At 44.8% G+C, this 13866-nt stretch overlaps 1 protein-coding gene across 5 annotated transcripts in view; it reads right to left on the bottom strand.

The window, feature by feature from the left end:
* The window catches only part of PRMT8 (protein arginine methyltransferase 8), an 87884-nt gene that overhangs the window by 44697 nt on the left and 29321 nt on the right, over window positions 1-13866 (bottom strand). For 2 of the 5 annotated variants that reach the window (XM_036237001.1, XM_036237000.1), the window contains exon 2: window positions 7234-7419. In XM_036237001.1, coding sequence (XP_036092894.1) covers window positions 7234-7419 — 186 coding nt within the window. Of the gene's footprint in view, window positions 1-7233; window positions 7420-7504; window positions 7553-13866 lie in introns of those variants that run through there. The other 3 variants (XM_036237002.1, XM_036237003.1, XM_016150160.2) reach the window with 2 other exon arrangements.

The raw sequence follows: 13866 nt of genomic DNA, 5'->3' as shown, positions 1-13866 counted from the left end.
TTTCAGCCTGTCCTTGAAGGGCTCAAGCTCATGCTTATGGGTTCTAGCTGCTCCTGATCTCCCCTTATTTTACATCCATATTCCTTTTCCGACTACCTGTCCTGTAGAATACACACACACACACAAACACACACACACACACACACACACATTCTATTAAATATGCTTCCATTGTTGAACTCTGATGGATACAGAGTTTGTTACTAAGAACAGCTCCTGAGGAACAGAATCTAAAGATGCATTCTCTGAATTGGTTCTGAGTTTAAAGGCACTAATAACTCTATTGCCACTGGTAAAAAGGACATCGGTAGTCAATAGCATAAAATGGCAAAGGAGTTACTCAAGTTTTAGCTTTAGATACCTGCAATGAAGTACCTATAGGAGACAAGACTGGATGGCCAAGTACTTGTTATCTTAACACATTTCACTCAAAATAAGTAGTATGATGGGGTGAGTTAGTTAGTTGATTACTACTAATTATGCTAAGAAAACTTGGAGAAAGAAAATCACGAGTAGAAGAATTTAAAATTCCCAACTCAGGGTCTGTATATAGCACCTAAAAGCTTCCATGACTTCTCTGAAAAATGAAACAAAATTTAGTTCCTGTAGGTGCAGGGCCAAGATTTCTGAAACCAAATCCAAAGTCTAATCCTGCAAATATCTGAATTATAACACAAGTTGAATTCCTATCCTTGATGGGTCTCTTTTGTTAAAGTTGAGGCAACTATTAGTAAGAAATGGGCCTGAAAATTGGAATGGGAATACATAGGCAAAGTCTGATGAAGCTGGTACCACAAATCCCTAAATTATACAATCTCTTTTGCCAGTAGAAGCACCTGCTACCCCTGTCTGAGGGACAATCGTATTGGCTTCCCTTGAGGTACTTGCTTGCCAGGTACTGCTGATTCTCCCCAGGACCTACCCTAACCAACTTTCTTTGCTACTATTCCTTCAACTAGATTCAACTCCAAGCAGGATGTATAAAGTACAACTCATTGTGGGGCAGAGGGAGGAGGTTAATACATCTCAAAAGAAATGCATGAAATTTTTGATTTATACAGATTGAAACCTGGGCATATATATGAAAACATATATTAAGGGTGTGGGATCAACATGGAAGGAATATAAAAATGGATTGAGCCAAGTTTACAGAGATAGAACCACTAAACAGAGATTCTGGATTCACTACTTTAACTCCAGGGGCTCAAAATGCTTCCAACTGTTGGTTTGTTTGGTTGACTGAAATAGGGACCCAAAATTAGCCTATACTAAATGAAATCGAAATGTCAGAATTTCCTTGGTATACTGAAGAGGAAGGTATCCAAAGGCTTAGGGAGATTGGAATGTTAGAGGGCATTTGTCATGTGAGACCTGCTCACAATGCCAGACAACAAACCTTTCACCACAGCTGTGAGAAATAAATTTGTGAGTGGGGACTAGATCTCTGTGGTTGCTCTTCTCCAAATGTCAAATATTACAGGAGGGCTTTTTACCATCGACCTGAGGTCCTTAAATTCAATGAGAATAATATCAAATTGGAATCCTGAAGTAGCAAGGTCCAAATTGAAGCATTTGATCACCAAAGATGAGGTGGGCGTTGTTACTATAAAGGTCATGAAAGCCAAAGGCTATTCAGAATAGTCGGTGGTGCAAAGACCTCTGGGTTGGCTTGTTGATCACAGTATCTCTAGAAAAGAAATAGGTGGAAAACATACTAAATTCTTGTTTAATATGTTTAAGCAGAAAAATCATGGGTCTAGTGAACAGAAGTCTGGCTTGAATCACCAATATAGAGAGTCATAGCCCCTCAGTCAATTATCAGAGTTGAGCTAGTTTATACACTTATAACCCCTTGAATGAAAGAAAAGCCACATCCCATAGGGAAAAAATCATGTTCTATTGCCAAAAATTTATGCTGTTAATCATTCTCCCAGCCTTTTACAAGAGGGCCTGCAGCCACTTACCAGGATGATAACGTCAGAGAAGAAAAAAAAAAGGGAGGGGGATTTTTGAAGATTCTTGGACACTGGCCCTGAAATGACACTAATTCCATGAGGCCCCATCATCCAGAAGACTAATTCTGAAAGACCCATGCCCCACTCTGTTTGCCTATTGGTCTCTGCAGAAAATGGAAACAAACCTTGAAGAATGACCATAAATTATCATAAACATAATCAGGTGGCAATTCCAATTGCAGCAGTTGTTTCAATGTGGTTTCATTGCTTGGGCAAAACTAGTACAGTTACTATTTTTTATTTCTTTTAGAAATTTATCCACCTATATTTCCTCAAAATTTTCTCTGTCCCATTCTTTCTCTTCTCTTCTAGAACTCCAGTTTTTTACGTATTCTACCATTTGATTCTGTCCCATAGTCATTGAGGCTCTGTTCTCTTGTCCATTTTTTATTCTCTTTATGGATAATTTCTACTGACCTGTCCTCAAGCTCATAGATTTTTTTCTTTCTATGATCCCATTCAATTAATATTTGGTTTAATCTTGCTTTTTGTTGTATGACTTCACCTACTATATCCTAGAGATTTTTTTAATCATATTTTTATAGTTATTTTGCCATCTTTGTCTGATATTTCCAAAATCTGGGCTATTTACGGATCCGTTTATATTAACTACTTTTTCTCTTGGCTGTAAATAAAATTCTCCTGTTTCTTCATGTCTTACCTTTTTTATTTTATGCTGTAGTTGATATCTAAGGAACAATACTAGCTGTAGTTAGTTGTTATTGTTTTTCCCCTAAAGTAATGTCTTTTCCTTTGTTAGGCAGCTAGACTGATGGGCTAGTCAGTCCAACCTAATCAGGAGTTTGGGCAGGTTTGGGATGAGTTTTAGCTTTAATCCCTCTCTCAGAGACTTGGAATTCAACCACAAAAGCTAAAACATCTTGTATTTGTTTTTCAGCCCAGGTACTACTTCATGTGCTGCCCTCAGGCTCATGTCTTTGATCATGCTAGAAGTTGAATAAGGTAAGGGTTGGGTTAGACTGAGTTCACTTTGGGCTCTAAATTATTTGAAAGTAAGCTCAAGCCTTTCTTCCCAAGAGACGTCTGGGACCAAACACTACAAGACTGCTCGACATCAAAACTGCAAGACTTCAAATCTGTGAGACTATGAGACTGCAGATGGTTTCCCCAGAACTAGGTAGAGGGTACAGTGCATGCTCTACAGTGCATCCATGCTCTATAAATAGGAACATAGTAGAGTATAGTGGTTGTGCACACCAATTCTGGAGCCAGAATTCCTGCATTCAAATCATAGCTACAATTTTGCCTTCTGTGTCTCAATTTCCCCATCTGGAAAATTGGGTAATAAGAGCACCTACTTCATAGGGTTTTGTGATGGTTAAATAAACATAGTAAGTGTTATGTAAATGTTAGCTCTGGCTTTTTGTGACAGCTATGACCCCTCCTTTCATCCATGCAGGGAAAATGTTGAGCGTAAACAGAGAATGGAGGCAAAATAATTGCAGCACTTTCAGAAATCTCTCAATCACAGCCATAGTTAAAAGTCCTTACTGGCTTTCCTGATGGAATTAGATTGTCCCAGTGTGTCTGCAGATCCCATTGTTGCTAAAGCAGTGCTGCCCAAGTGTCCCCTTTAATTCATTGCCTTTTGTCACTTTTTTTGGCCCCTTCTTCCTTTCCCTAAGCCTCCAGACTATAGGTGTTAGATCCAAAGGTACGAGCTCTGGGAACTGAGAAGTGACTTAGCAAACCTTCCCCCACTTGGCCTGCCAAGAGTAAAGGCTCTTCTCTCCTCTACCCCTGCTTTAATCATGCCTGGGAGAAAACAGCCTAAAGAAGTCCCGGGCATTTCAGACAGAGCATGGCACTCTTCGTTGAGAACAATTCCCAGCTCCCATCTGTGGATGACTTTGTCTCCCAGCTTTCTTGCCTATTAAACACATGACAGCACATTGCCTAATTGCTGAGAAATGAGGCCCCGAAGAAGCTATTTCAAATAACCTGCAGCAAGATTGTCAAAAGAAGAGAGCCAGCCGGGAGTAGGATGGGCACTGAGGGCTCAGGGCCTGGGAACACAGCCCCGCTGGCAGGCGGCCGAAGCGCCAAGCCCAGGGCCTAACAAAGATGCTGAGAATTCAGAGCCAGGATCTGGGAGGTCGCAGAGCTGGACCTCTCCACATTTAGTGGAGCAGGCACACAGCTGTCACTTTGTTCCTGTTCCAGACTCCATTCTTCTCAGGGGCCCTGTGATGGAAAGCCACAGTCCTCTTCTTCCTTGTCCTTGCCTTCTGAAGCCCAATTACAAAGCTGTCTCTGCATGGAGCCAAGGATGGAAGAACAGAAGTGTCCAAGATCACCTTTCGCTGTGCTCTCCAGCCCCCAACAATGCCCTTTGCCGAACTTGGCACTTCTTGTTTACATTTGCAGACTAATCAAACCCAAGCCATCCTCCACTATGTTTCCTAAACACTCACTGATCACGATTAATCAGCAAGCTGGCGGTGCTGCTGCCTGCCCTGTGAGCATCTTGTTAATGACAGAAGAAGACTGCCAAACGGCCAGCTCGGCTCTGGGTGGGGAGACATGGGTCTTGCTCAGACTGAGGAGGCAAAGGCGTTGTTGAGAGCCGCCTGGCACAGAACGCAGATCCCTGGTGCTTGATAAGGAGAAATGAGCAGGCCCTCTCTCTGAGAAGAACAATGTTAAGAGTCCATCCACTTACCCTCTCCTCTCTTCCTACCAGATGAACCTGGAGACCAAAAACAGGGTGAAGGGAAAGCTCAAGGTGAAGGAAAGCCAGCTAGCCACCCCTACATTAGAGACCTATGCATTTCCCGGAAGCCAGACTCTAGGGCTAGCTGGCGGCAGCAGAAGCAGCAGCAGCAGGAAGAACTTAAGCTAGATAATCAGAAGTACTTTCCAACATGAAGGATTGCTATAACTATTTTAGGACAGTTTACTAAGGAAAGAAATGTTATCTATGACCTATAGATCCTTTACCCCAACTTAATTAGCCTAGTCCACACTATGTTTATATATGTTCCATGTACAAATTTGACTTTTCTATCAATACAAGAAATCGAGGGAACCTGGTATAATATTTGATGACCCTTGGCATCCTCTCGCAGTGGAGATCATACCTTGTTGGATGCCCAGTCATGGTGCTGACCAGGCATCACCTGAGTGACTACATTAGCAGTGGTGTTAATAAACCTTTGCGAATCAGATGATGCGTCAAGCCCTGGGTTAGAGGATGGGGAATAAGTCCTGAAAGAATTATAGCGATTAATAATAGCACAGGAGATCACATCCCGGGTGCCAAAATGTGGCCCAGCAAGAACTTAGCAATTTAGAGGGATGTGTTAGAGGAGGCTCCATAGGGGCCTGGAGCCTAAAGACTAGAGAAGGACAGGTATGAGGTACACATCATGGTCAGTTGTTTCTGTCAGGTAGATCCAAGGGGAGGCATTTGGGAGCCCCCGGAACTGCTGTTTCTTCTCAGGAATCTGCCCTGAAATAGGTGCCCAGAGACACCAGCTCATTAGAATTTGCTGCATACAGGACATATGCTTTAATTAAGGGCAGGGTCTTGAGGAGGGGAACTCCTGCCTCCTGGAACCTCTCTCACAGGCCTAGGACAGGATTGCATGCACCATCCCAATCCCTCGTCCACATTGGATCAGGATCACTGAAGGTGCAACAGCTCACCTATCTGCCCTGAGAAGGCATCTGATCCACCAAGAGCTGCAAGCTTGACTGTGCAGGCCTTCCTGGGCCAGGACCCCCAGAACTCAGCACAGGACCCAATCTCCTCACCCCCACCCCAGAGCAGGCCCCAGGCCTAAGCTTTTATGTGAAGAGCAATTCTCAGGGGGCCCAGGCTGAGCCTCCAAGTCTAAAAGTAGCTGAGGGACCCTGCCTCCACTCTCTACCTCCCAGTGGAATTGCAAACGAACCAGAGGAACAAAGTCAACATTTCCAGCAAGAAAGAATGATTTCAGAAGCTGTATGGCACCAGAGTTAGGAAAGTAGCCCCTGAGCCCAAAATGTGAAGATTTCATTTCTAGTTCTGCCGTTTATTAGCTAGTGACCTTATGCACAAATTAACCAGCAAGGATGAACAAAGGTTAATCTGATCCTTAAGGTCTTATATCCTCATCTGTAAATTAGAGACAAATAATAATACCAACCTCATAGGGTTGAGCTGAGGAATAAATGAACCAATAATATAAAATGCTTGGTAGAACACCCAGCATGTTATAAGCATTCAAAAAAAAAAAATGCTGGCTGTTATTATTAAACATGTTTCTGGTAATGGCAGTATCATATTTTAATATAGAAAGGGTTTACAGAAGCATCTAATTGGAAGGGGGAGCTTTGAGGCTCATTTTGAAAATGCATTTGCATAGCAAGCAAACTTTTGTTCCTTTTTCAATATTTCTTTACATCACGAGGGGACAATAGAAATATTTTCTTTCTAGGGTTCTTAGGAAGATTAAATGAAATGATACATATACTGTGCTTGGAACAGTAAGCACTCAGTTAACGTTAGCTGTTTATCTGGGGTGGCTTAGAAGAGTGTTGGAGGTGATAAGGGCAGGGTGGGGGTAAATTACTGTTGTGCTCCCACAGTAGCCAGATGCCTCTTGTCAGGAAGCTCTGTTTCTGCTACAGCTCACATAGACTTTCCCTGCTACGGTGTAAGACAAGCATTTACATATAAGAATTTCCCAAGAGTCGATTAAGGTGTCAGACCTAGGCCAGGTTTTCAAGGAAGGTTGATGTATTTTTTTCCCCTGAAGACACTCATTGGTCTAGGATGAACCTAAGGGTTCATGTTCATCCCTGCCTGAAGAATGGACACCGTGACCTCCAAAAGGCCTTTTTGGCCTCATGACCATAGCTGCAAAGCATCTGAGCTTCAAGAGCAAGGACCAAGGACGTCCACTCCACCTGGATCACCTGGACTGAGGGGCAGGCAGAGACACAAGTGCCTAACTGTAAAAGAGAGAAACCCTGAGCACTCCTTCCTCACCCACTAAGAAACACAGACACACATTTTTACCTACTCACCTGCTCCAGGCCAGGCCCTGATCCCCTCCCAGAGGGGCCCAGGGATGGAGAGAGGGTCAGGGGCCTCGGGCCAATGGGAGAACTCACTTCACGAAAGCAGAGTTGAACACATTATGCTGCCTCGGAGAACAGTGATGACAGAGCAGGGCCAAGCTCGCCCCAATCCGCCACCAGGGTGGTTTACCTCGTGGATCCCAAAGTGGGCATAGGAGTCGAAGTAATAATCTCTTGAGGTCATCTCCTCGGGGTTCAGCAGCTTGGACATCTTACCCCGTCCCGGACAGCTGGGTTGAGTAGACACATGATGGACACATTGCACAGGCTTGGGTGGGACGACAGGCTGAGGGGGCTGAGAAGGGGGGCTGCTCACCTGAGGGAATAAAAGGGGAGCCTGGTATTAACACTGGCACTGAGGTCCTGCTCTCCGAGATTCCCCGCCTCCTTCCTTCCCACACCTTGAGCCAGGTTCCAATCAGCCACAGCAGCCACTCCTGAGAGATGGATGGCGCCTTCAAGCTTTCCGGCAGTCACATTGATGGCTGAGGCAGCATGCTACTCAGGAGCCAAACACACCTGGATTTAACCTAGTTCCGGCTCTTACGAGTCAGGTGACCTGAGCCCATCCAGGCCCCAGTTTCCATATCCATTAAATGGGGCCAATAATATCGTCGTTTGGAAGTGAATAGTAAACATTCTATAAAGGGAAAGACGTATAGCATAGCATCATATAGCATGATTCCAGAGTCAGTCTACTAAAACTCAAATCCCACCCTGCCACTTACTAGCTATACAATTTTGGGCAAAATTGTTAACCTCATAATGTTTTGTTTCCCCACATCTAAAATGGAAATAAAATGATCCCCATCTCCTAGAGCTCTCCTGAGGATTAGACAAGTTGGTATTTGTAAAGCACTTAGGAAACAGGCAAGTGCACACTAAGCGTTTGTTAAACTAAAATAGTGCCATATTCACCCTCAGGAAGATCACACCCATGGGCTTCTCTCCACCCAACAGGCAGCACTTGGCCCCCAAAATGCAAGTCTATTAGGTTCCGATGACTCACATCTGTTGTTTGAGCTCTGGTTTCTGATTCACAGTTCTCCGAACTTCAGCGATAACTCTGAACTGTGAAGACCCTAACTGATGGTGACCTGCCTGGGCACAATAGTTATTGTTCTTTTTGGAACCCCAATCCCAACACGAAGCCCAGCTTCACACGCAACTGCCACTGCCCATCACTGATCACTCTTCCTCCTCTTCAGGCCAAGGGGAGGAGGAAGAAGGAGACGGAAGCTCAGAGAACTTCTGCGGCAGAAGCATAATTGTGCCAGAAAAGCCTCCCCTCCCTGCAGTGTGGGAAATCCAGGTGTGCACAGCACAGCAATGACCTCAAAGCAGGGAAGCATATTTTAAAAACAGAGAGACAATAGTATCCATTAGTTGGTTGTCTGGGGCTGGGACTAAGAGCTCCTGGATCCTATCATGACTCTAGTCAAATTAAAAACAGATATCGAGAGACAGATAGCACAGTGTAAGAATGCAAACCATTGGTGTTGCACTGCCTGGATCTGAAACCCAGCCCTGCCGCTCGTTGGCTGAAAAATGACCTTGGAGAGTCATTTGTTGTCACTGTGTCTCAGTTTCCTCCTCTGCAAAGCAGAGACCATAATAAAAACTACCAGAGGGAGTTGTCAGAAAGTTCGAATGAGTTAATAGATGTAAAGAAATTAGAACACTGCCTGGCATATAGTAAGTGCTTTATTATTATTATTATTATTAGTCAGATTACATAAACATATCCCTGTTCTCTGCCTCAATTGTCTCATTCGTGAGCTGAGTCAGCTCAGATTTCCTAGCCCCTTCCCTGCAAAGTAAACAGGGAGGTCCGAGGACAGAGCAAGATCAAGAAATCCCAGCGATTCTATCCCTTTATTATGCTATAGACACAGCCCCAAGACCGCCCTATGTCTCGGGCTGGAGGGGAGCCAGCTGGGAGATGTGATGGTCCCATTTTCCTGGTGTATCTAGGCTACAGCCACTGGGAAATAAGCAGACTTCTCAGTTTAGTAACATCAGATTTTAGGTCGGTGAAATCCTGGGCCGGCTGGCTGGCAGAGGCAATTGGGGCTACCTCATTAGAATGCAGCAGGTGTGCCCACCCTCATCTTGGGATGTTGGTCACAGTCTTCAGGAGGCTAAAAATAGACTGTGTCAATTGCATACTCCCGTGCTGGCTGCAGAGTCACCTCTAAAGCTGAAAAAGGCTCTGTGCATGAAACTGACCCCAATCTTGAATCTATTTAAATATATCACTGAGAGAAAAAGGCCTAGCTGATCCAGGCAGAATGTGTGGTCAAGGTTACAGGGGCCTCTTGCAACCCTTAGCTGCCATTCGACTATGATTCCAAGGTCCCCTTTTCCATAGGGCCCCCTGAGACTCTTTTTCTCAGCAGCCAGCTTACAAAGTGTCTACCATGCACCACACACCGCATTTATGAGCCAAAGCGATGAATAGATATGGGGCGGGGGATGGGGAGGGGGCACTCAGCTACAGAACCACAGGTCATGGGGAGAAAAAGGTGACTGTGGTTCAGTCCCTGGTGCCATGGGCTGTTAGCCCAACTCAGCCTCCTGCAGAGGGGACTTACACTCTGCCCATCAGCTGATGGGTATGCCCTGTCCCAGGAGGCTGGCAGTAGGGTGGGAAACAGCAGTGATCCATGATCCCTGGGCATTCAGCTACCTGGGTGGTCTTGTCATTGCAGAACTACCTACTGAGCATCTGCTGTAGCGAAGCACTGTGTGGTTCCTGTGAGAGATACAGACATACAGTACAGCACCCTCGAAGGACTCTGCTTTCTAGTAGAGGTATAAGACCTTTGAGGGCCCCACCAGAGGATGGAATAAAGTTTGTTTTGCAAGAGAAGCTCAAGGAAATTGCCCTGGGGGCTCAAAGGAGAGAGAATTCACTCCAATTTAAAGAATGTGAAAAGCCTGGGATAGCGTGGCAGGGTAGGTGGGGACCTTTCTGAGCAGAATTCGGTGGGTAAAGATGGTGTGAGGGAACTCTAGGAGGAGGGGATGGCTTGAGCGAAAAGGTGAAGGGGCGGGAAAGCAGTGAACTTGTTTGGGGAGCAACTTGGCAGAGACAGTAGGAGATTCAGCTGAAAGGAAATTATGGACAGGCAAAGACGTAATTAAACACAAGACAATGGGGAGCTGTTGACGGTTGGTAACCAGGGAGTTCTATGTTTGAGCTCAACTTTAGGAAGATTAATGTGGTGGCAGTGTACTGGAGGGGCAAGGAGAAAGGAAGAATGCAGGAATTGGCATTGGAAAGAAGAGGTAAGAACTTACGAGGCTATTTAGTGCTATGTTGGAGGAGCTGCCTGCCAGAGAAACTGTAGAAATAGAACCTATGGGAGTTGACCACTGACAGCACATCAGGAATCAAAGATGACTCCGACAGTTCAAGCCTGGGGGACTTGGAAAACGGTGGTGACATTAACAGAAATAAGCAAATCAGTAGGAAGGACAGTTTAAGGAAGAAGAAATAATGAATTTCAATTTGGATATGTGATATATGAAATGCCATTGCATCATATAAAAAAGATGTCTAGTAAGCAGACAGTAGTGCAGTCCCAGTCAATAAATACCATAAGCAAAATTAAAAGGCAAGTGATAATATCCGAGTATATTCCTACCTTACATGACTGACAAAGGTTAATATCCTTAATATGCAGAGAGCACTTACCAGCCAATGAGGAAAAGATAAAAATCCCCAATCTAACATTGTACAAAGGATGTTATAGCCAATTCACATGAGAAAAAGTACGAATGACAAATTAACACCCAGCAAAAATATTTAACCTGTCTAGAAAGCAGGTAACTTTAAATTAAAACAAAATTGTTGTAATTTTTAAACATTAAATAAACTCAATTCCCCCAAAACTACTAAAATTCTATATTTTTAATAGGTACTTTCACATACTTATAGCGAGACCTTTTTGGAAGGGAGTTTGATAAAATCCATTAAAAAACATTAAGTTTTAGCCCAGTAATTCCATTATTTTTTTTTTGAAATTTATCATGAGAGGAGAATCATAGTTAATCATAAACATGTAACTCTAAGAATTTTTTGACAGCATTCTTCATAATGACAAAAACTAGGAGTCGACCTAGAGGTTCCACAAAGCAAAACTGATCACTTATGTAAACTACAGCCATTCGCACAGTGTAATGCTACTCAGCCTCTTAAAGTGTTGCAAGAGAGTGTTTGATAACACAGAATTATAATCACGGTAAACCGTGGGTTGAGGAGAAAAAGTAGAAGAATAGAGAGTGTGATTGCATTTTGAAAATTAAAACCTATTCATACCTGTGTGTGATGAGGGGAGGCTTGGGAGTTGTCGCAGGGCATTAGATTGTGAACAGTTAATTCTTTCCTTCCTTGTGCTTATCTTTCCTTCCAGAGCTGTCATTCAACTGTGATTCCAAGGTCCTGTTTTCCAGGGGCCTCCCGAGACTCTTTCCCCAGCAGCAAACTTACAAAGTGTCTACCATGTACCACACACCGCGAAAGCAATGAATAGCTATGGGGGACCACTCAGTTGCATAACCACAGGCCATGGGGACAAAAAGGTGACTGTGGTTCAGTCCTTGGTACCGTGGGCTGTTAGCACAGCTCAGCCTCCTGCAGAGGGGACTTACACTCTGCCCATCAGCTGATGGGTGTGCCCAGTCCCAGGAGGCTGGGAGGAGGGTGCAAAATAGCAGTGACTCATGATCCCTGGGCATTCAACTACCTGAGTGGTCTTGTCATTCCAGAACTATCTACTAAGCATCTGCTGCAGTGAGGCACTGTGCTGTTCTGTGGGAGAAACAGAAATACATAGGAACCCTTTAGGTACCCATATAGGCACATAGAAACTCATATAGGAATCCAGACATCTCTGGAAGTTATTAAAAATGATACAGGCATAGTGGAAGAATGTTGAGAGGGGCTCTGAAAATGGCCTTTGGCCCATCTACCTGCCTTCTGATGGCCCTGAAAAGACTCAAAGAACATAGGGACTGGGTCTTGGGGAATGACTGTGGGCTCATCTATAAAGTGAGGTGTCCCGACTCCTCCACAGGCCACAGTGGGCAACCAGAGGCTCTCAGTGAAGGCCGCCTTCAGTCATTAACCAGACTTGTATATGTCAGCTGACAAATCAGCAAAAGACTAGAAATCACACAGCGGAGGAAGCTAGGATGACCCGAGCCTCACCACCTCAGTCTCCCCACAGCTGTGGCCATCACAGCTCCAATTTGCTCCCCATGGCCACATTTGAATCTCTCTAGCCTAGCAGTTTGGGAATGGTGCCTAGGTCACCCTAAAGTTCCAGCTCTGCCTGCTCTGTCCTCGGGTTTGGTTCTGGTAAGTATTTTTACATAATGCCTCCAGCCTTGACCAGGTGCCCCGACACATAGAACGAGCCCTACATTGCTCTCTCCTCACCTCCTCCCTAGGGCCACAGGCTCAGAGCACGACTATTTGTGCAAGGTCTCCCAATGCTGTCCACTTTCCTGATCTGCTGAGGGTCACGTCTCGCTGTTAGAATGTGTGACTTTCTCTTCTATTCTCAGTGCCAACTACTATCGGGACTCTTCAGACACTGATCTTCCTCTATGCCTGGCCTTTCCTGGGATATCTTCAGCACAGTTTTTATCCCTAGTATACCATCTGCAACTTTCCTAGTCTACTTCATTCCAGTGGGATGAACAGGCCCAGGCCCCACTAAACGCTGAGATAAAATAAAGGGCTGCAGGAAGCACCTAAGCTAGAAATCAAGAGGAGAATGGCTTCCTAAAGAACTGTGTGAGCTGTTCCTCTAAGAATGGGTGGGATTTCCATGGGCAGGAGTGGGGATTCAGGCTGAGTATTGTTTACCTAACCCCACTTCTGCCTCAAAATGAGGGTAGATGATTGATGATGATTCTTGACATTGTTTGAGAACCCACTGTGTGCCAGGCACTGTGTGAAGTACTTTATAAATATCATCTAATAAAATCCTTACAATAACTCAATGAGCCACAGAAATTCACAAATGAAGAAATCGAAGCTCAGAAAATTCAGTCAATTGCCTGAGTGAACCCAGAACTAGCAAGTAACAGAGCCAGGACATAAACCAATATCCGTTGGATGCAAAAGCCGTGCTCTTGACACAGATACTCTGGTTAGCTCAGTTCAATCCTAACCAACTTAACCGAGCTACTGAGCCAGTCCTCATGATCAGAAATGGATAGCAAAACTGGCTCAGCAGGAAGCCCAGGCCTAGGGGAAGAAAGAGAATCAACAGGCAATAGTTAAGCAGAGAAAAGTGCCTTGATGGAGGTAGGCCCATGCAGGCCCCTGCCCAAGGTGGCCCAGTTCAGAAGGAAACAGGTCGACTCCAGTTTGTAAAAGGAGAAGCTGAAGCCACACAAGGAAAGGCATGTGTCTAGGGTCACAAAGGCCAGTCGAGGACAGGAACCCCTAAGAAGATAAGAAAGGTGTGGTGGGGAGAGGAGAAAGAGGCTCTAAGGAAGGAGAGTGGGGGGTAAAGGAGATATGGAGGGGGAAGTGGCAGGGACAGAGAGAAGCCAGCTCTTTCTGCACTAGGCAGCTGAAGCTAACCCAAGCCCGTGGGGCTATAAATGACTCTTACTGGCACCAGCCCAAGCCGTGAAAATGATTTTCCCGAGAACAAGAGGCTCCACGTGAGGAGCCAAATCCTGCTCCATTCTCCAAATGTCAAGAGAGCTTTTTCTAACCTGAGTTGTCTGTCCTCAGCAG

The sequence above is a fragment of the Rousettus aegyptiacus genome, unplaced genomic scaffold (genome assembly GCF_014176215.1).
Source record: "Rousettus aegyptiacus isolate mRouAeg1 unplaced genomic scaffold, mRouAeg1.p scaffold_m13_p_2, whole genome shotgun sequence".
Lineage (NCBI taxonomy): Eukaryota > Metazoa > Chordata > Mammalia > Chiroptera > Pteropodidae > Rousettus > Rousettus aegyptiacus.
Note: the sequence above shows the minus strand (reverse complement) of the source record. Positions and strands in the feature narration are given on the sequence as shown.